Source organism: Callospermophilus lateralis, chromosome 11 (assembly GCF_048772815.1).
Source record: "Callospermophilus lateralis isolate mCalLat2 chromosome 11, mCalLat2.hap1, whole genome shotgun sequence".
Classification (NCBI taxonomy): domain Eukaryota; kingdom Metazoa; phylum Chordata; class Mammalia; order Rodentia; family Sciuridae; genus Callospermophilus; species Callospermophilus lateralis.
In genome coordinates, this window is record NC_135315.1 from 47,182,674 (window position 1) to 47,204,041 (window position 21,368).

The window sequence follows — 21,368 nt, forward strand, 5'->3', positions numbered from 1 at the left end:
TCCACTCACTTGCTCTTTAATAACCGAACAGAGAAGAACACAAAGCCAGGGGAAGGCCTAGGGGAAAACCTGGCTTGGGAGTTCCCGAAAGAGGGGGTAGTTGAGATGGAAGCCCATTGAGATGGAAGCCCAAGGGGGCTGTGAATGCCTATTCTGGAGGATGGGACCAACAGCTGGAGAGGTTAAGGAAAGAGAAACGGCTCCATGCCAGTAATGGCGTGATTCTAGTGATGGAACTGTTCTTGAGTTCCTGAAGTAGCACCAGCATCTTAGGCACAGATGGTTTCTCTTTACTCCTCAGACTCCAACTCCATGCCCCAGGAATTGTACACGGGGTTCCTTCTGGCTGTGACAGTGCTGTAAGACATAGAGCTCAGCCGTCTGGAGGCACAACAGCCTTCCTGGCTCCAGGGACTCCAGGGAGACCAAAGCAGCTGGAGATGAGAAGTTGAAAAAAAGAATGAAAGAACCGCACATCGGATCTCTTTCCAGATTTCCTAGGCCCCAAACCCAGACACCCGCAAGTCACTTACTTTATTTTTTATTTTTAATATATTTATTTATTTATTTTTGTATGTGGTGCCAAGGATTGAACCCAGTGCCTCACATGGGAGGCAAGTGCTCAGCCACTGAGCTACAACCCCAGCCCCCTACTTTATTTTTGTACCTCTCAAATATAGCTTTCCAACCTGGCTTTTGCTATTTCTTCATGCAAGACCAAGGAACCACATCTACTCTTCACGTCATCAAGCTCCTCTCCACCCATACCTGGTCCCTTCCAGGAGTGACAAAATGGTTCTCTTCCTGTGGATAGGTTGCCTTCTCCTCTTCCAGATCAGGATATTCAGTAGTGCTGGGGAATCCACAGCCTTCTTCGTCAAGCACAAGAGGCTCAGATGCTGCCCCAGAGTTGCCCCACTGGGCCTTCTTCAGTCTGTGGAAATTTTAGGCTTAGGAGAGAGGTGCCTAGAGGCCAGGCTTCCAGCTCTCCACCCTTCACCTTTCTGTTCTGAAGTACTTCCTACTGGGACTCCAGGATGTTGCCATTTGACCTCCAACTTACCATTGTCAGTTTTCTACTCCCCCCAAATTGCAGTATTTTCAGTCTAGGAACCCAGAGCTACTCTTAGCTCCCCCTAGTTCTATGGCATACTCTCTTGTCTTCAGCGATCCAGTTTCTACTCCTTCCAATTCTGGTGGCTAGTCCTCCATCCCTCATTTCCCTCCTACTTTCTACACCATAGAAATTTTGTTTCAATTGTTCCAATCCCACAGCTCTTTTCCAAACAAGGTCCAATTCCCTGAAAGCACTCAACTTCTTTCTTAGCTCAAACTATCTTGCCCCCAAACCCTACTCCCAGAGCCCACATTTCAGGCCTCCTTACTCATCCATGGTTCTCTGGCGCTTCCTCAGGTCCTCCAGGTGATAAGAGACAGCCCTTACCCGGGCTGGGATGCTCCCAGGTCCCTGCTTCATTCCCTCCAAATGTGATCTTCTTCTCTTTCTTCTGCAAAGCATCTCAGGGGGTGGGAGTCCCTCAAGAGGGTACAGGCCAGGCTGAAAGTAGCCAGTATTTCTCTGTGCCAGAGAATGAAAAAAGGAGCTAGAAGGGAGAACTGGGTCTCAGTGGGTACTTGGACTGAACTAGGGAATCAGGGGTCTTCGGAAGCTCAGTTCTTAGAAAACATGGTGCCTGATTCACAGAAAGGAAGGTCTGGACAGGGAACTGTTCAGTTGGGAAACACTGAGGGGACGGGTAAAAGAATAGCTGGGGACAGGAAGGCAATGATTATAATTTTAACAGAGAATTGTGGAAGGTCAGAGTTTGTCATACCAGCATGGGTGGAATATACTGTTCCTCTGTCCAGGTGGGGCTGCAAAACACAAAAAAGGGGCTAAGGTCAGAAGGGACACCTCCATCCATACTGCTTCTCTGATGACCTCTCCCAACTAACTCTCTGGCATTAGGAGCTACAATGTCCATCAGCCAATGAAGAATTATCTTTAGACCCGGGCTGTAAGGATTTATGGTAGTTAAAATTGTACAGCCTCACCTTCCCACTTCTAGTTGGTCTCCGTTTTCTCTTACTCACCTGGGCCTTTGGCAAAGATTCTCCCAGAAGACATTTCCATAACGCTGGGATGTTGATGTGAGGCTCTGGGAAGGGAGGCTCGGGGGTGGAGATCGGCTGACCACTTTGGAACACCTGAGGTGAGGACATGGTAAACTCACATCTGGCTCTTACCTTATAGCATCTACTCACTATAGGATTCAGGGGCACATTTTTCCATGGGACCATACAGTTGCCAGATTCCCTCAGGTCATGTCCTCTCTTTCTACTTAGCTGAGGAAGATGGGTGAGGATTTTAATTTGAGTGGAGATTAGAGCTGGGGTGAAGGAGATGAGCTATTTTTGGAAACTCATATATCACTAAATCTCAAGCTTCTATAATTCATAGTCAAAGAATGTAATATTTAGCAAGCAGGGTTGTTAAAGGTTGTTAAACGGGGAAGACCAGGTGACTTAACAGGCAGAGTTCCTTTAAGTCAATGCAAGCCTCCAGGAGAGAGAACCTCTGTTTATCCCTACTTTCACCTATCTCCAAAGGAATAATATCCTTGCAGATAGGGAGGGGTGTACAGAGCTGTTTAAGAATATTGCTCTCAATTCACAGAGAGAAAAATGAAGCAGGAGGCATCATAAGACCTTAAATTATACTTCAGAGCTATAGTAACAAAAACAGCATGTATTGGTGACCAAAACAGACATGTTGACCAACGGTACAGAATAGAAGACACAAAGACAAACCCACATAGTTATCTCATACTAGACAAAGGTGCCATAAGCATACATTGGAGAAAAGATAACTTTTAAATAAATGCTGGGAAAACTGGAAATCCATATTTAACAAAATGAAATTAGAGACTAGGGTAAAGTGGTAAAGTGCTTACCTAGCATGTGTGAGGCATTGGGTTTGATCCTCAGCACAACATAAAATAAAGGTGTCACAGGCCAGCCATAGACTGTGTATGTGAGTGTGAGCATTTGAGCACACAAGTGGACTGGACTGCTCTGTCTGGGCTGTGCATGTTTGTGTCCTTTTCACTCACTCTGCCTTTTGATCCCACACAGCACCTGAGATGATCACGAAGGTAGACTCAACCCCTTGAAACCTAACCCCTTGTCTCATTGGGGTGGAACTTTCTTGGAGTGTCTTCTCCTCAATAAAAGGGCTTCAGACATGCTTCTCCCTCTTTCTTGCCTGCCTTGCCCCCCTTATAGGAGCTGTGGTTGAGGAGCTGTCACCGAACCCAAAGAAAAAGGTACTTTCTGTGTCTGTGTCTTTTATTTAGTTAGCCCAAATTCACCTGGAGTGACCTTGACTGATTTAGTAGTGTGATGTGGCATAAAGGTAGTTAAAAAACAAAAAACAAGAAACTGATAAGGGCTGGGGTTGTAGCTCAGTGGTAGAGCACTTGCCCAGCACATGGAGGCAGTGGATTTGATCCTCAGCACCACATAAAAAGAAATAAATAAAATAAAGGTTAAATTATTTAAATAAAATGATATTAGACCCTATCTCTCATCCTTTACAAAACTCAATCAAGGACCTAGGCATTAGACCAGAGACCCTGTGCCTACCAGAAGACAAAGTAGGCCCAAATCTCCATCATGTTGGCTTAGGAACCACATTCCTCAACAAGACTCCTAAAGTACACAAAGTAAAATCAAGAATCAATAAATGGGATGGTATCAAACTAAAAAGCTTCTTCACACCAAAGGAAACAACCAAGAATATGATCCTACAGGATGGGGGAAAATCTTTGCCTCCTGTACCTCAGATACAGCATTAATCTCCAGGATATATAAAGAACTCAAAAACTTAATACCAGAACAAAACAAAAACACACAAATGGGCAAAGGAACTGAACAGACACTTCATATGAGAACAAATACATGTAGCCAACAAATATATGAAAAAATGTTCAATATCATTACTAATTAGAGAAATGCAAATTAAAACTCCATTGGGATTTCATTCCAGTCAGAATGGTAATTATCAGAATGGTAATTATCAAGAGTACGGGGGCTGGGGATATAGCTCAGTTGGTAGAGTGCTTGCCTTGCATGCACAAGGCCCTGGGTTCTATCCCCAGCACTGCCAAAAAAAAAAAAAAAAAAAAGAGTATAAGTAACAACAACAACTAAAAAAAGAATACAAGTAACAATAAATGTTGGCGAGGATGTGGGGGAAAAGGAACACTCATACACTGCTGGAGGGACTGCAAATTGGTATAAACACTCTGGAAAGCAGTATGGAGATTCCTCAGAAAACTTGGAATGGAACCGCCATTTGACCCAGTTATCGCTCTCCTTAGCATACACACAAAGGACTTAAAAGTCAGCTCAATTCACAACAGCTAAGTTATGAAACCAACCTAGATGCTCTTCAACAGATAAATGGATAAAGAAAATTTGATATGTACACAATACAATATTACTCAGCTATAAAGAAAAATTAAATTATGGGCATTTGCTGGTAATGGATGGAACTGGAGACAATCATGTTAAATGAAATAAACCAATCCCCAAAAAACAAAGGCCAAATGTTCTCTCTGATATGTGAATGCTGACTCACAATAAGCATTGAGGGGGGAGTAGAGGTTCACCAGATTGACAGGGAGGAGTGGGAGGAAGGGAGGGGAGATGGGAATGGGAAAGACTATGGAGTGAATCGGACATAACTTTCCCATGTTCATATATGACTACACAATCAGTATAACTCTACATCATGTACAACCACAAAAATGGGAAGTTATACTCCATGTATGGATGATATGTCAAAATACATTCTACTGTCATGTATAACTAAAAAGAATAAATAAAAAATGTAAAAAAAAAAAAAAAAAGGAATAGTGCTTTTCACTTCCCAAACCTCCAGATTGAATGATGATAGCCCTCCTGATCTTTATTAAATGTCCTGCCAGGCATGGTGGTACATGCCTGTAATCTCAATAGCTCAGGAGGCAGGAGGATTGAAAGTTCAAAGCCAGTCTCAGCAATTTAGCAGAGGCCCTGAGTAACTTAGCAAGATTCTATCTCAAAATAAAAAACAATAAAAAGGACCGGGGATGTGACTCAGTGGTTAAGCACCTCTGAGTCCAATCACTGGTACCCCAAAAAAAAGGTAATATAATGATATAATGTCTTGGAGGTTAGGCCCTTTAGGTGTCTTTTATATTTGCATCTCCATCTCTCCTTAGGTGATCTCACCCAGTCTCATGACTAAATACCATCAATGTGCTGATGATTCCCAAATCTATTTTTCCAACCCTGGTTCATCCCTGGGTTCTACTCAACATCACCCAATAGCCCCCAGCCTTTTCCACCTTGCTAAAAGGCACCCCAAATGTCCTGTTACTAGGGCCAAAGACCTAGTATATGTTTTCCCTTACCTTACAATCCTTTGGCAAGTTCTATGAGTTCTATATCTGAAATATACCTGAATTTGACCACTCTCCACCATATCCATTCCCACTGCTATATTCCAGATCATCTTCTCCTGAACTATTGCAATGGTTTTCTCCTTTTCTTCTCCCTGCTTCCATTATCATCCCCCCACAATCTATTCTGCACAGAACAATGAGAGTAATCTTTTAAAATATGACCATGTGAAGTAATACAAGGTTTAAGATATATTTAAAATAAACTGGGAAGGAGGGGGTAAATGGGTATGAAAAGATTATCTTTATAATGATAATTATTGAAAATAACTGAAAAGGGCACATCAGTTCATGATACTATTTTCTATGGTTCTATATTTGAAATTTTCCATAATAAAAAGATGAAGGAAAAAAACTCTGCTTAGACATACTTTTTGCTTACCTCAATTTTTTTTTTTTTTTTTTTTTTGTGTGTGTGTGTCTGATGCTGGGGATTAAACTCTACAACTGAGTCACATCTTCAGCCTTTGATTACTATTGGCTTTAGAATAAAATTCAAATTCTTTTCTATAGTGTACAACATTCCAAATTATCTGGCCTCTGACTGGTGATTCTGACCTTACTCTACTCTTCCCTTGATTATTAAGTTCAGTTACATTGGCCTGCTTCCTGTTCCTAGAACACACAAAGCTTTTTTCCTTCTTGGGAGCTTTTCTTAACCTATTACCCCCCCGGCCCCAATTCTTCTCTAGACTAGCTCCCTGTTACTTTTCAGATCTCAATTCAAGTTCAACTCCCTACAATCACACTTTCTAACCTTGTATCTCCCAAGACCTGCTATTTTCCCTTATATTCCACTTATGTTTTATTTTTTTTCATGTTACTCAACATTAGCTGAAATTATATTTGTTTATATATTATGTCTTCCCTACCCTAGAATGTAAGCTCTCTGAGTGAAGTACCTATAGGTAATTGTTGAATCCCCAGTGCCTAATACAGAATATTGTAAAGTTTAAAAGCCTTCTGTTGAGCTGGGTTTGGTGGTGCATGCCTGAAATCCCTGTGACTCAGATGGCTGAGGTAGGAAGATCACAAGTTCAAAACCAGATTTGACACCCCTGTGTCAAAAAGTAAAAAGGACTGGAAGTAAAGTTCAGTGATAGAGCACCCCTGGGTTCAATCCCCAGTAACACCAAATAAATAAACAAATAAATAAAATTAAAACTATCTGTTGAATAAATCAATGAACCATCAATTCCCAAGCCCAGACACAAAGCTGAGCTTCCTGTTCCTTATTTCCCTATCGTTGCAGAGAAGAATCCAAGCATGCAATCTTCCCTCCATCCCACTTTCATCCCCCACACCCAACAGGAAGGACTCACTTGGCAAAGGGGATGAGATTGTCTCCATCTGCCTGTACCTGCATGACTGGACTGGTGGGTACCTGGACTGTTTCCTTCTTGGTGCTAGGAGGATAATGGAAAATGAAACATTTTCTCAGGGCTGTAGGGATGAGACCAGCAGCAGATTTAGAGATTTATAAGAGAATGTGTGGACCCTGAAAACAGACAGCTTAAAAGGTATTTTTAAGGTTAGGGATGGAGCTCAGTGATAACTGCTTGCTTAGCATGCACTAAGTCCTGAGTTCAATCCCCAGGACTGGGGGTGCAGTGGAGAAAAGATATTCCTAAGTCTGGAGTATTAATTAAACATACAGGTTGAAGATGGTAAGTACAGGAAGGGTAGATGTGGTAAAAGGGAAAAGAAATTTCTTAAGCTAAATATATTAAGTAAAATTTACAGATGGCAGTTAAGGGCCTTGCCAGATAATATGGGATAATTCAATGAAAAAGGATGATAAGTGGAGATTGGATGGGCAGAGGCATTGGGGGTAGTAGGCAAAGAACTGGTGGTTAAGGACAGTTAGAGAAATAACAGAATTTGAAGGCTGGTAAATGAATCAGGTATGAGTGTGGTAAGTGGAAGTGTGGACAGAGTGATTCATTGGGGACAGAAATGGAGGGGCAGTTAGGAATGTCTTTGTGCAAATAGGTGAACAGGGAGGTCAGCTGCACAGAGCCATATTTAGGGGCAGTCAAAGATGACCTGAGAGCCAGTTGGGGTGGGTAGAAAAGGCAGTTAAGAATACTAAATGAGGGAGTTGGAGATGGCTCAGAGGTGGAGCACTCGCCTAGTAAGCATGAGGCATTGGGTTCAATCCTCAGCACCACATAAATGTAAAATATTGTGTCTACCTATAGCTAAAAAATAAAAAAATTTAAAAAAAGAATACTAAATGAGGGTTGGAATTGTGGGTCAGTGGTAGAGTGCTTGCTTAGCACCTGTGAGGCACTGGATTGAACCTCAGAACCACATAAAAATAAATAAACAAAACATCTACAACTAAAAACAAACAAACAAAAAAACCAAAAAAATTAAATGAGCACTAGGAATATAGTTTAATGGTAAAACTCTTGCCTAGCATGCCAGAGGCCCTGGGATCCATCCCCAGAACTGGGAGGATGGGGGTGGGGTGGAGATGGGAAAGAAACCTAGATGAGAGAGGAAAATGCATATGGGTTGCACACAAAAACAAAAAAAGCCAATTGGAAACTGTTGGAGCTGAACAAGTATTTATCCAAGAATAATTAGGTATGGGTCAAGAAAAAGTTACTTGAGGTTAAAAAAAAAAAATGAGGTGGCTGATGGGATAGAGTGGGGCTGAAAGAGCAGGTGGGATTTAAATGGAATATCCTGGGACAGACCTAGTGGCAGCTGGGAGCTGAGAGCATTCTGAGGGGGATTTAAACCTTATGTGGGTCGCCTATCAGGGACAGGACGGGGCTTAAGAAAGTCAGACAGAGCAGGTCAGTGGTACACACCTGTAATCCCAGCTAGTTGGAAGGCTGAAACAAGAAGATGGCAAATTCAAGGCCAGCCTGGGCAACTTAGCCAGACCCTGTCTCTAAGCAAAAAATACAAAGGGCTGGGGATGTAGCTTTGTGGAAGAGCACCCCTGGGTTCAATCATCAGTACTGAGTCAGGGGTGGGAGTGAGGGTGGGAGTGGGCAAACAGGACCCCTCAACAGTTGACCCAGGGGTACGCAAGGCCTTGGAGGACAAGCCAAGACTGAGAGGGTGGATGAGGACCTGAGGAGTCAGGAGCTAGTCTGGTAGTAGAGTAGCCACTACCTCCCTGAAGGGAAAGACTGAGGCCTGAGGGACCACCGAGACCCCAGGTAGGTGCACTGGGTCTTGGCTGGACCTTAGGGCACAGCTAGGTGGGAAGGCATAATTGGGGGGTGCCTAAAGAATCGGGCCCTGAGGTGGTGGGCCCATGCCTGAGGGGCAGTCTGGGCCTGAAGTAGCCAGGCTGAGTCAGCAGAGGTTGTTTGTCTGGGCGGGCAGCTGCAGCTCCAGAGGGCACCACGACCTGAAGGGGCTGCTTGGGCCTGAGGCGGGGGACCCGGGACGGCGAACTTGGGGACCAGGAGAGAACACTGGGTGGCTGCGATGCCGAGGGCGTCCGCGCTTGGCCACAGCACCTGAGGAAGATAAGCTGAGAATTCTAGAACTACAGGCCGAAAGCGGAGGACCGCGGACTCCGTGATCTTGGCCTAGGGAGGTGTCCGCGCGCAAGGCGCGTTTGGGGGCGGGGCATAGACTGAACCGCCTCCTGGGGAGGAGCCTGCCAGGCGGCTCCGCCCCCAGGCGCGCCCCCGCCCCTCCGGGAGCGCCTCCGACGCGGCGACGTGCGCGGGTCCGGGGCCTGGGTCCCCTGTAGGGTCCGCCCCCACCTTTCCCGGCTTCTCAGGAGCCGGTAATTTCCAAAGTTTGAAGTCCGGCTAGCCCTTCTGTGTCCGTAATTCGGTTCTCAGGTCCCCGCCCGGGGGGGCTCACAGTCCGGGAGCATTGCCCCTTTAACAAGAGTAGCCGGGTGGCTCCTGGCCTCTTCTCGGGACAGCGTGCGCGCGCCCGCCCGTCCCCCGCCCCTGGCTCCCGCCCCAGCTCGCGCTGCCCGGGCGGGCGCCGGCCGCTGGCGCCGCTACTGCTGCCGCCCCCGGGGCGCAAGTCCGCCGCCCGCCGCCCGGGGACCCGGCGAGGGGCGGGGGCAGCCCCGAGTCGGCCCCGAATCTTCCCTGCTCCCATCTCACGCTTCCCGGAAAGTTTGTCCCTTTGCACTCCGCTTGACTGCTCCCGGAGCCCCGCCGCGACGAGGTGAGAGGTGGGGGTGGGGGGAAGGGAAGGGACGCCCGCGGAGGAATGTGCCGGGCTGGGGGGCGGGGAGCCGGGGTCCCGTTTGCACCGCCCTGCGGGCGCCAGCTCAGCGCGAGAGCTGGGATCATGTGCTATTTGTCCCGCTGAGGCGCAGAGAGGTGCCAGGCCCCGGGCAGCCGTAGGTTAGCTGGACAGCAGGACAGGGTCTGCATGATTGCTCCGAGAGGCCCGGCGGGGGCCTGTTGGAGAACTGCGGAGTAGGCATGGTGCAGGTGGCCCGAAGCCCCCTTTCGGGTCAGTCGGCCCCACCCAGCCGCCGGCTCCTCCCTATATCCCCTGTGCCCTTAAAGCGACACCCGCAGACCCTGTACCTACTCCCTATTCCTTTACCCCGCTGTCGTCTAGTCAGGACATCCCATTCTCTGCTCTTTTAGCGGCAACAGCGTCACCCTTGCATGTCTTCAGCAGTGTCCTTCCCTCCCCTGGTCAGGGTCTAGGGGGTCAGGGCTGTTCTTCCTGAGCCAGCCTCTGTGATTTAGGCTACTCCCTTCCTGTCCTGGGACAGACCAACCCCTCACCCTTCCCATGCTCTACCCAGAAAGGCTAGTGGAGGTAAGCCCCGGCATGACAGAGGTTGGGGCCCAGCAAAGATCCCTTTCCATAATCTTCACCCTTCTCTCCGTGGGCGTGGGCTACTCAGCCTCTCCTCCCAGGGCGTGGGCACCCGATCACCCACATTCCTGGGCTCCAGCCTGGCACCTTCCCCAGTGGATGCCATAGCACTAGCTCCAGACTGGGGTTAGGATCAGCCTGCTTCTTCACATTCTCTCCTCCTTCAAGGAGGTTCCCAGTGTCCTCTCCTTCAAAGACACAGGTATTCTAGGTCCTCCAGCGATGGAGCCTTGGGGGTTGGTATGATGGATACAGGATGACTCCACCCTCCCCTGCCCATTGTCCTGGATCCTGAGGAGGAAGTGCTGGGGGCTGGGCAAGGGGTTTGGGGCTCACAAGGCAGGTCCTGTGGAGCCTGAGTCCCAGGCTGTACCTCCAGCCCTTGGACTTTGCCCCTCAGCAAAGTCCTATTAGAAGTGGTGGGCTCTAGGTGGCAACTGATTTCTACTTCTTCCTTGCTGACCCTGAAGGGGAATTATTGGTTAGATTTTCTGTTCTCTCATCTTTCCTGTAGTTTGTTCTTTGAGCCCACTCCCTGCTATTCACCGTCTCTGGGTTTGATATTCCTGTATCTCTTCCTTTCCTCCTCCCATTCTTTCCTCCATAGCATGACCTCAGTCTTGCCTTTTGTTTTATTTTTCTGGTTTTCTTGGTGTCTGTGACTTTATGTTCCTCTTCTCCCCCTTCCCGCTGTCCTCAGTGTCTCTGCCCATGTTTCCCTCTCTGAATTGCCCTCTGTCCAGCTCCTCCCTCTCTCTCTTTCCCTCCCTCCCTCCCTGCCTCTCTCTCTTTCCTTCCTCTATCTGAGCATTCAGTATACTTGTGAGTGAGTGAGGAATAAAAATATCACGGTCCCTGCCCTTGGATTCACATTGCATTCAGCTACTCCAGAGGGGCAGTCTCCTTACCTTTCCTAACACCTCTTGCCCTCTAAATGAAGAACCCCATACAGACCTCTGGAACCACAGGTGCCTCCTAACCACTCTTCTCCCACAACCAGGGTTTTCCCACAATTCCTGCTGGTGTGGCCAGGCCCAGAGTATAGGATGGGGCTCTCCTTACGAGGGCCCGTGGCAGCCAGAACTGATACAGCACCCCTGGTCTGGGGCCACGACGCCAGGTAACTGGGGTTATGGCCCAAGTCTCTGCAAGCTAGGATAAGGCTGGGCAGAGAAGCAGGAATACCTTTGGGAGCTCCTCAAGACCTTGACATTTGGGAGAAAGATCAGGGAACAGGAACTGGATCCTTAAGGGGCTGAGGAGCTGGGGAAGGGGAGTGGAGAAATGGTTTTGAAGATGGGAGGCAATATCACAGTTCTCCTGGTGGTTCTGATCACCCCTTTCTCTGTCCTCCAGCTGAGGGGGGCAGGAGTGTCTGGAGCTATGGCTGGTGCCTCGGTGAAAGTGGCAGTGAGGGTTCGACCCTTCAATGCCCGTGAGACCAGCCAGGATGCCAAGTGTGTGGTCAGCATGCAGGGTAACACCACCTGTGAGTGAGTCCCAGGGGCCTGGCTGGGCACAAGTGGGGAAGGCCAGGCCCACCATGTAGGCCAGTCCTGCTGGGCCCAACCAGAAGGAGGGCTGTGCTGGGCACAGAGCAGGTGCGAGTTAGTTGTAAGGGCGGGGGTTGGGGCAGGCTAGCCTTTCCATGTTCCTGTCCCTGGGAGGGGGAATGTTGGCTGGGAGCCCTCCATTGCCCAATCCAGAGAGGCAGCTCAGTGGGGGCGGGTCCTAGGAAGCCAAAATTAGCTTTGGTGACTGAAGGGGGTGGGGAGTGTTAAAGGGGAGAGATGAGCTAGGGCAGAGGTGGGGTGGGATGCTTGGATCCCAGGGATTTGCATGGGAGTATGCAGAGTTTGGGAGAACCTGATTTTGACTTTCTTTCCTTTGCCCTCCCTTGCCCCCTCAGCCATCATCAATCCCAAACAGAGCAAGGATGCCCCCAAAAGCTTCACCTTTGACTACTCTTACTGGTCACACACTTCGGTGAGATTGCTAAGCCAAGGGAAGAGCTCAACCATCCTGTTGACAGGGGCTTAGGTTCTGGGAGGGGCCATTGTTGGGAAACAGGGACACCAGGAAATTGGTTGGGACTGGATTGGGAAGGGGAGGATCCCTGGGTGGGGGCTGGTAGGACCCTTAGGTTTTGATTAGGACCAGGAGGGGGAAGTAGAATCTCTTGGGATAATTAGGACCCATAGGGGCTTGAGAGGATCTGATTGATTAGGGTGATGATGGAGCAGGGGTTCCCAGGACCTTTGGGCAGTTATTAGTGATAAAGGGCAAGACTCTCAGGCCATAGGCACAAAGGACAAAGTTATTCAGTGCTTTTACTGTCTTTCTCTGGCCCCCTTTCACCTAGGCTGAGGACCCCCAGTTTGCATCTCAGCAGCAGGTGTATCGGGACATTGGGGAAGAGATGCTACTCCATGCCTTTGAAGGCTACAACGTGTGCATCTTTGCCTATGGACAGACCGGGGCTGGGAAGTCCTATACCATGATGGGGCGTCAGGAGCCAGGGCAGCAGGGCATCGTGCCTCAGGTACATGCTTGGGACCTGGCTGGACATTCAGGGCAGGAGCATCTTTAGCTGCCCCATAGGGGAGGAAGGATTATGCAGCAGAGATCTGGTTCTCCAAGGTCGTTAGTGGTAGGGCATGTAATAGAGCAACTTGGGCACTTTGGGGAAGGGGTCATTTTCTCCTTCCAGAAACATTGAGGCTGTATGATAAGAGCCAAGGCCCTAGTGTCAGAGCCTTGGGTTTCGACTTTACCACTTGGCTGTTGTTTTACTTTGTTTCATAATTATCTGTGAACACAATTCCCCTCTGGGCTTCTGTACTATAGACAAGGTATTAACTATAGACAGATCTAGATTTGGGTATTTGAGAGTTGGCCATAATTCTTCCTGGCCATGTAGCACAGTGGCCTTGTACCCAGAGTCAGCAGCAGGACTGCTGGGTTTGGGTACTGGATCACTGAATATTAGCCTGTGACCCTGGGCAAGTGTGAACCTCTCACAGGTTGTTTTCCCATCTATAAAATGGGAATGACCCTGCCTTCAGGGCTTTGGGAAGAGTTGAAAGGGGTTACCTGGAACAGGGCCTGGCCTGGGGCTGGGCACTGCAGGTGTGCCATGAACAGGAACTTCTCTATGCTTCTTTGTGTCCCACTCCAGCTCTGTGAGGACCTCTTCTCTCGTGTTAATGAGAACCAGAGCTCTCAGCTCTCCTATTCTGTGGAGGTAAGCCCAAGTCTTGGTGGGAGGTAGGGAAGGGGCTTGCTGCTTCGGGCAAGAAGACAGGAAAACAGAGCATTTAATGTGGAGGCCATCTCTGGGGTCAACCTGGGATATAATTCTGGCTCTGCTGGTTATTAACTGTGCCTTTGAGGAATGATTTCAGCCTTTAGCTCCTGAGTGTGTATTTGTGTGAAATGCTAATGATTGGGACTCACCTAGGGTTGGTGGGTGGCTCAGTGAGCTAGCATATGCAGAGTCTTATCCCTGTCTGGTATATATGAGGTATGGTTACCTATGTCCTGTGCTGTGTTAGGTTTCACTGGCAGTGTTTCTGCTGGCTTCCTCCTTATTTGTGTCTCCTACTCAGGTGAGCTATATGGAGATTTATTGTGAGCGGGTACGTGACCTTTTGAATCCCAAGAGTCGGGGCTCTCTGAGAGTCCGGGAGCACCCCATCCTGGGCCCCTATGTGCAGGACCTGTCTAAACTGGCTGTGACCTCCTATGCAGATATTGCTGACCTCATGGACTGCGGAAATAAGGCGCGGTAAGGCAGGCTGACAGAGTGGAGGGAAGGGAGCCAGGTTTGGAAAGAAGAGGGGCAGGACCTGTGACACTCTTCTTATTCCCTAGGACTGTGGCTGCCACCAACATGAATGAGACCAGCAGCCGTTCCCATGCTGTCTTCACCATTGTCTTCACACAGCGCAGCCATGACCAACTTACTGGGCTGGACTCAGAGAAGGTGGGGACTTCCCCACAATGGTGACAGGGATATAATGGAAAGGGCCTGGGCTTTCCCTCCTCACACGTGCTGGATTATGCCTTTTGGGACTTCCATAGCCCTCTGTACCATCCCACCAGAATCAGATCAGTGCATCTTGTTTGCTAGTTTTTCCTTGTTAGACTTCTCAGGGCAAGGCTGTGATCCCACTGTGTCCCTTGTCCTGGTGTACAGTGGGCAAGTGAATAAGTAAACAAATGAATGAGTAACCAGCTACTCATTGTTGTCTTCCTGTGTTCTGTTTTCTCCAATCCTTTTCCTTTGCCCCCCTCCTGGCTTTCTCCAGCCCTTGCTAATTACCCAAACTCCCTTGATTTGCTTTTCTCACCTCCATCCACTCTAGTCACCTCCTTCCTCTTTCCTCTGACCTCAGGTCAGTAAGATCAGTTTGGTGGACCTTGCTGGGAGCGAGCGAGCTGACTCCTCAGGGGCTCGGGGCATGCGCCTGAAGGTAAGGCTCTTCAGAGGGATGGATGGGGGCAGTTTGGAGGGCCATGTTGGGAGATTGTTGATCATAACCTAGGACCCTCACTAGGGAGTGGGAGAAAGGGAAATAGATCCCATTGGGAGAGGAAGATTTCATCTCTACATTCCTCATCCTTTTCCAGGAAGGTGCCAACATCAATAAGTCTTTGACTACTCTAGGGAAGGTGATCTCAGCCCTTGCAGATATGGTGAGACCTGGGGTTGGAAGAGAAGGGGATGGGAAGGGGCATAGGGAGTGGCCCACTCTGACTGCCTTCTCCTTCTCATCCCCCAGCAATCAAAGAAGCGGAAGTCAGATTTTATACCTTACCGGGATTCTGTGCTTACCTGGCTACTCAAGGAGAATTTGGGTGAGGGGCTCCTCTCTCGCAACTCTGCTACTATTCCCACGAACCCCTTTGATATAGCTAACAGATTCTCTTGCCATCCCTAGAATCCACATCTAGTCAGCATAGTTTTACTCCCCCCCCCCCCCCAGGGAATATCCTTTGAAGGCTTAACCCTTCCTACCAAGTCAAGGACCTACTGACCTGCCTAAAGATGATCCCTCCCTGACCCCATACCCACTGCTGCCTTCATTTCCCTCCCATGGACCTGTGACTGTCTCATAGACATCTGATGTTTCCCTGACCTCACCCCTTCTCACAGCCACCAGGTTTCATGATTGGCTGCACAGCTCTTAGTTTCACTTTATCTCAGACAGTGACTCCATCAGACCCCTGCCTGAGCACTGAGGATCCCTGACCCAACCTGATTTTCCTTAGGACCCGGCTCGGTTAAAGCTTTTCTGTCCTCTCCATTCATAGGTGGGAATTCACGCACAGCAATGATTGCAGCCCTGAGTCCCGCTGACATCAATTACGAGGAGACTCTCAGCACCCTCAGGTGGGGCTTCTGGCTCTGGCAGGGATGGGGCAGTGTATAGAAAGCACCAGGACCTCAGAGGCTGGTCACTCAGGATCCTTCCCATTAGGCAGGATGAGCCCTCAGTCTTCCCACAGTATCTTGAGGCCTGGGAGAGTGGGATATAGGCTGCCAGCTGGGGTTTCCTGTACCTGCCTTCACCAGTCTCCATCTTCCCTCCTTGCCCCAGGTATGCTGACCGTACCAAGCAAATCCGCTGCAATGCTGTCATTAACGAGGACCCTAATGCCCGGCTGATCCGAGAGCTGCAAGAGGAGGTGGCCCGGCTTCGGGAACTGCTGATGGCACAGGGGCTGTCAGCCTCTGCTCTGGGAGGTAGGGGCTCCAGGCAAGGAGCAGCTCAGACACTTTCTGGCCCACCCATTCTCTCCACCCACCATGAAGCCCTTTGCATATTCAGAGAGGCACATGTTTCTTCCAGTGTTACAAGAACTGAAGGGGACTGATTCTCCAGAGGAGTCAAGATTTGGAAAGTCTTTGGCAGGCTTCTGGATAATGACAGTTTGGGAATAAACGGCCAGTTCTGAATTTATGGCTCATACAGTGAATTGTTAGGAAGTGTTCTCTGAGTCCTTGCCTTGATAGAAGTTCTTGTTAAATATCATGGTTTTAGTTGACCATAAGCTTAACGGTCAACAATAGAATGGATTCTGAAATGCACTGATCTTTCTCACTGATAAGAAATAGTATCCATGTTGGGTGTGGTGGCATAGGCCTGTAATGCCAGCTACTAGGGAGGCAAAGGCAGGAGGATCACAAGTTCAAGGCCAGCCTGGGCAACTTAGTGAGACCTTGTCTCAAAAATAAAAGGTGCTGGGGATATAGATCTGTGAAAAGAGTGCCCCTAGGTTCAATCGCAGTATCAGAAAAAGAAAAGAAAGGAAAAGCATCTGTGTTATAGGATGCTAATCCATGTTAGCTGGATCAAGTATGGATACTCTGCATTCAGGCTTAGGGTCCATCCCACTGAGGATATCAGGGTGCTGAGAGCCATAGTTGGGGGATAAAGGATGTTCTTTGGAAAAGAAAAATAAGGTAGATCGATGTTCACCTTTAGCATTTGATGAGTTGTCTCCCAGAAGAAAAAGCAGCATACTCTCTTATTCTAGAGGGCAGAGCTAGAAACAGTGAGTACATATGACATGCTGAGAACTTTCTGATCATGAAAGTCATCAATATGAAGGGAGCTGGAGTTGTGGCTCAGTGGTAGAGCGCTTGCCTAGCATGCGTGAGTCACTGGGTTCAATCCTCAGCAGCGCATAAAAATAAATAAATAAAGGGATTGTGTTCACCTACAACTAAAAAACATATTTTAAAAAAATGGAAAGAAATGGCTGTTTTGTTCGGTAATGGGCTCTCCATCCATGGGTTAGAAGCAGAGGTTGGATGGTCGTTTGTCAAGGCTTCTTAGGAGAACTGCCTGCCTGGTGGGAAGTTTCCCAGATAATTTCTTAAGTCCTTTCTGAAGCTTATGGCCTTTTATAGTCTCTAATCAATTCCATTTTTATTTAATCACCTTCTTTTTTTTTTTTTTTTTTTGAGACAGTGTTTCACTATGTTGCCCAGGCTGGTCTCAAACTCCTGGCCTCTGCCTCCCAAGTAGCTGGGGCTATAGAGCTTAGCCTTGTTCTTTTACCTTTCTCCCTTCCAGGCCTAAAAGTGGAAGAGGGGAGTCCCGGAGGTGCTCTGCCAGCCGTATCATCTCCCCCTGCCCCAGCTTCACCCTCCTCTCCTTCTGCACATAACGGGGAGCTGGAGCCCTCATTTTCTCCCAGTGCTGAGCCCCAGATAGGGCCTGAGGAGGCCATGGAGAGACTGCAGGTAAGAAGCTTGAGCTGGCAAGGGATGGGAGTCTGGGAGCTGCTGGAAATTAAATTCCTGAAGAAGAAGAAGGAATCCCAGGAATACCATGTTCCCTAGGGCGGATATTTGTCCCCACTGTCCTTATCCCTGTTCACCCTTGTTCTCTTAGGAGACAGAGAAGATTATTGCTGAGCTAAATGAGACATGGGAGGAAAAGCTTCGTAAGACAGAAGCCTTGAGGATGGAGAGGTGTGAGGGGCTGAGGCTGGCGGTGGCAGCAGCAGCAGTTGTGGGAGGGGGAGGAGGTCAGGCCCTATAGGGAAGGTCCAAGCTAGTGAGGATAAGAGTGTATTTGCCTCTCCTTTGCCCACAGAGAAGCATTGCTGGCTGAGATGGGCGTGGCCGTCCGGGAGGATGGGGGAACTGTGGGTGTCTTCTCTCCAAAGAAGGTATGTAAGAGATCGGGTGAAGAGGCCTATGCAGCTCCCTAGATGCTAGAAAAAAGGGTTGGGGTAGAAGGATGGGAATTCTATGATCTGTTCCTCTGAAATTTCTGACTTGTCCCTTCCTCATCTGTGTCTCTTCTCCTTCTACCACCTGTCTGTGTTGTCCCACCATCTGTGCCTTCTCCTTCATCCATTGGACAGTCAGCTAGAGTTTAGTGTTTAGTAAGTGCCTGCCGCCAAGGAGTCAGGCCCACAGAAGGATGACTGGGTTCCTGTTGTCAAGGGATTGCAAGAGCAGCTTAGAATCTAGGTCTTCATGTGTGTTTTTGTGAGTTCATGCCCAGAAGTTATCTTGGAGTCATGAGAAACAGCTCATAGCAGTTACCTTGGGAGAAAGGGAGAACCTGGAGGTTGCTTTGGATAGGGACTTCAAAGCTTTAAATGTTTTTTTATCATTTGAATTTTGTACCCTATGCATGTGCTTCCAACTCAGAAAAATTTACTAAAATTATGGTTTTGAAAGGATAACTTGGAAAAGCAAGACTAAGGCAGGGAGAGGAAGAGTGAGCACTATTCTGTGGGACAGTGGTTGTCTATGTATCAGGCTTGGTCATAGGTGGAGGCATCAGAGTGGCCTGGAAATACATCAGCTAGATCCCTGGAGAAGCTGGTTTGGAAGTGGAGTCTGAAAAGTAGACAGGATTTTGGGGGATAGGGAGGAATAGAGACAATGTGAAGCTAAGCAAACTTGGGGTACATGTGGGATTGGGTGGGTGGGACCTGCAGGTACCTGACATGTGTGCCTACCAAGTTGTAGGTACTTTGCTGAGAGGAAGGAAGAAGCAGGATGGGAGTAGTTGGACTTCATTGGGAACAGAAATAATATTCAAAATACTTAACCAGCTAATACTGGGACTCACCAGTCAGAATGGATGCTGGCGTGGCACAGCCCTACTGGTACATACCAATAAAGGAGTGATGCAAAGGCCAATTTGAGCAGAGCAGGAACTTCCAGTCCCACCAGGGAACTAGCCAAGCCTGTCTGGTCCATGGTGCAAAGCAGACTGATTAGGTTGTAAGTCCAAACATTGCTATGGACCAGACAGGGTCACTGGGTTCTTCTGTTAGGAAGAGGTGGTGGGTTATTGGAAAGATTGCTCACTTTATTTTGTAAGGTCAGATCCATCTGGAAAACTGAGCAAGCAGGGATCACTGAACCATTGTTCTGAAAAAAGAAGAGGATTTTGCTTTGTCTGGCCCAATTTGCAGCGAAGGAATGAGAACTGTGTGTGTATAATTAAAAGTGGCAGGCCAGGCTGAGAGGCCTGGTCCAAGGCTGGGTACCCAAGGCTTTGGAGTCCTTCTGAGGGAGTAGACCCTGGGGGCCCAGTGACATCTTGGGCATGGTAGCTGCAGATGGTTCTCAGTGTGGCTTCCAGTCATCTTTGGATGCTTATATATGGGGCACTTCCATCCAGTTGCAGTGATGGAGAATTAGCAAAGGAGTGGGGAAACTGAAGAGGAAGACATTTCCTCCCCTGGGTGGAAGTAAGTGGGGTGGGGCGTGCTCAAAATTGCTTAGGAATGCCATCTACTATAGCTCTGAGATCAAAACTGGAGTTCTTGTTTGTTGGTATGGGGATTTAACCACTTTACCACTGAGCTACGTTCCCAGCCCTTTCTTATTTTTTATTTTGAGACCAGGGATCTCATTAAGTTGCTTAGGGCTTCACGAAGTTTCTGAGGCCGGTCTGGAACTCCCAATCCTCCTGCCTCAGCCTCTGACTCACTGGAATGACAGGCATGCGCTATTGCACCTGGCTGCTTGTTTGTTTTTAATTGTTTTGGTAAAGAGAGAACATTTAAAGTACTAAGAGGTGTACATGGTGAAAAGTAAGTCCTTTCCACCCTCAAGTTCCCCTCCCAGAAGCAACCTCCATTATTGGTTTCTAACATACTTTTCTAGAGGTAGTTGTGCATGTACAGTCATGTGTTATATATAATTATATGCATGTGCACACACACACAGCATCTCTTTTTGATGGCAGTGGTCGCATACCTTATTATTTTTATTTTAAAGGTTACTTTGCTTTTTTTCATGGTGTCAGATTATTCCATCCTGTAGATGAAATACGTTTTAGCCACCTTCCTCCTTGTGGACATTTTGTTGTTTCCCCTATTCTTTGTTTCTACAAATAATGCTACAATGAGTGATTTTTGGGGGTGGGTACTGGGGATTGAACTCAGGGGCACCTGACCACTGAGCCACATCCCCAGTTGTATTTTGTATTTTATTTAGAGATAGGGTCTCACTGAGTCTTTAGTGCCTCGCTTTTGTTGAGGCTTTGAACTCACAATCCTCCTGTTTTAGCCTCCTGAGCAACTGGGATTACAGGCATGCACCACTACACCTAGCTTACAATGAATGATTTTATAAAGAGGTGTTGTCTGCCTAAACAGATTCTTTTTTTTTTTTTTTTTTTTTTTTTTTTTTTTTGAATCCAACATAACTTTTTTTTTTTTTTTTTTATTTTGATTTTCTTTTTTTTTTTTTTATTCAAAACATTACAAAGATTTCAGAATCACATCGGTTACACATCCACATTTTTACATAATACCATAATAGTAACTGTTGTATTCTGCTACCTTTCCTATCCTCTACTATCCCCCCTCCCCTCCCCTCCCATCTTCTCTCTCTACCCCATCTACTGTAATTCATTTCTCTTCTTATTTTTTTCCCATTCCCCTCACAAACTCTTATATGTAATTTTGCATAACAATGAGGGTCTCCTTTCATTTCCAAGCAATTTCCCTTTTCTCTCCCTTTCCCTCCCACTTCATGACTCTGCTTAATGTTAATCTTTTCCTCCTGCTCTTCCTCCCTGCTCTGTTCTTGGTTGCTCTCATTATATCAAAGAAGACATTAGGCATTTGTTTTTTAGGGATTGGCTAGCTTCACTTAGCATAATCTGCTCTAGTGCCATCCATTTCCCTGCAAATTCCATGATTTTGTCATTTCTTAGTGCTGCGTAGTACTCCATTGTGTATAAATGCCACATTTTTTTTATCCATTCATCTATTGAGGGGCATCGGGGTTGGTTCCACAGTCTAGCTATTGTGAATTGTGCTGCTATGAACATCGATGTGGCAGTATCCCTGTAGTACGCTCTTTTGAGATCTTCAGGGAATAGTCCGAGAAGGGCAATAGCTGGGTCAAATGGTGGTTCCATTCCCAGCTTTCCCAGGAATCTCCATACTGCTTTCCATATTGGCCTCACCATTTTGCAGTCCCACCAGCAATGTACAAGAGTACCCTTTTCCCCACATCCTCGCCAGCACTTGCTAAAC

General features: G+C 47.7%; 2 protein-coding genes across 9 annotated transcripts in view; one reads left to right on the forward strand and one right to left on the reverse strand.

Moving 5' to 3' along the window:
• On the reverse strand, nt 1-10,139 carry Inca1 (inhibitor of CDK, cyclin A1 interacting protein 1). Of its 8 annotated transcripts, none has more exons than XM_076871079.2 (8): nt 10,041-10,059; nt 8,330-8,412; nt 6,830-6,913; nt 2,095-2,208; nt 1,836-1,875; nt 1,386-1,579; nt 769-934; nt 1-434 (listed from the first exon to the last, which is right to left on the reverse strand). In XM_076871079.2, the coding sequence occupies exons 3-8, from the start codon at nt 6,871-6,873 to the stop codon at nt 291-293; spliced, it is 702 nt and encodes a 233-aa protein (XP_076727194.1). In that variant the 5' UTR covers nt 6,874-6,913; nt 8,330-8,412; nt 10,041-10,059; the 3' UTR covers nt 1-290. The 8 variants fall into 8 exon arrangements, with proteins under 8 accessions (XP_076727194.1, XP_076727197.1, XP_076727196.1 ...); XM_076871082.1 differs by lacking the exon at nt 10,041-10,059 and adding an exon at nt 9,245-9,965 and having other exon boundaries at nt 8,330-8,353; XM_076871081.1 differs by lacking the exon at nt 10,041-10,059 and adding an exon at nt 8,993-9,965 and having other exon boundaries at nt 8,330-8,353.
• Kif1c (kinesin family member 1C) overlaps nt 9,424-21,368 on the forward strand; it is a 25,479-nt gene continuing 13,534 nt past the window's right edge. The window contains exons 1-16 of the mRNA XM_076871075.1: nt 9,424-9,665; nt 11,338-11,457; nt 11,694-11,826; nt 12,247-12,323; nt 12,700-12,879; nt 13,516-13,581; nt 13,946-14,124; nt 14,211-14,322; nt 14,735-14,812; nt 14,970-15,035; nt 15,122-15,197; nt 15,654-15,732; nt 15,941-16,086; nt 17,423-17,592; nt 17,744-17,823; nt 17,948-18,023. Coding sequence (XP_076727190.1) covers nt 11,721-11,826; nt 12,247-12,323; nt 12,700-12,879; nt 13,516-13,581; nt 13,946-14,124; nt 14,211-14,322; nt 14,735-14,812; nt 14,970-15,035; nt 15,122-15,197; nt 15,654-15,732; nt 15,941-16,086; nt 17,423-17,592; nt 17,744-17,823; nt 17,948-18,023 — 1,491 coding nt within the window. The 5' untranslated portion in view covers nt 9,424-9,665; nt 11,338-11,457; nt 11,694-11,720. The remainder of the gene's footprint in view (nt 9,666-11,337; nt 11,458-11,693; nt 11,827-12,246; nt 12,324-12,699; nt 12,880-13,515; nt 13,582-13,945; nt 14,125-14,210; nt 14,323-14,734; nt 14,813-14,969; nt 15,036-15,121; nt 15,198-15,653; nt 15,733-15,940; nt 16,087-17,422; nt 17,593-17,743; nt 17,824-17,947; nt 18,024-21,368) is intronic.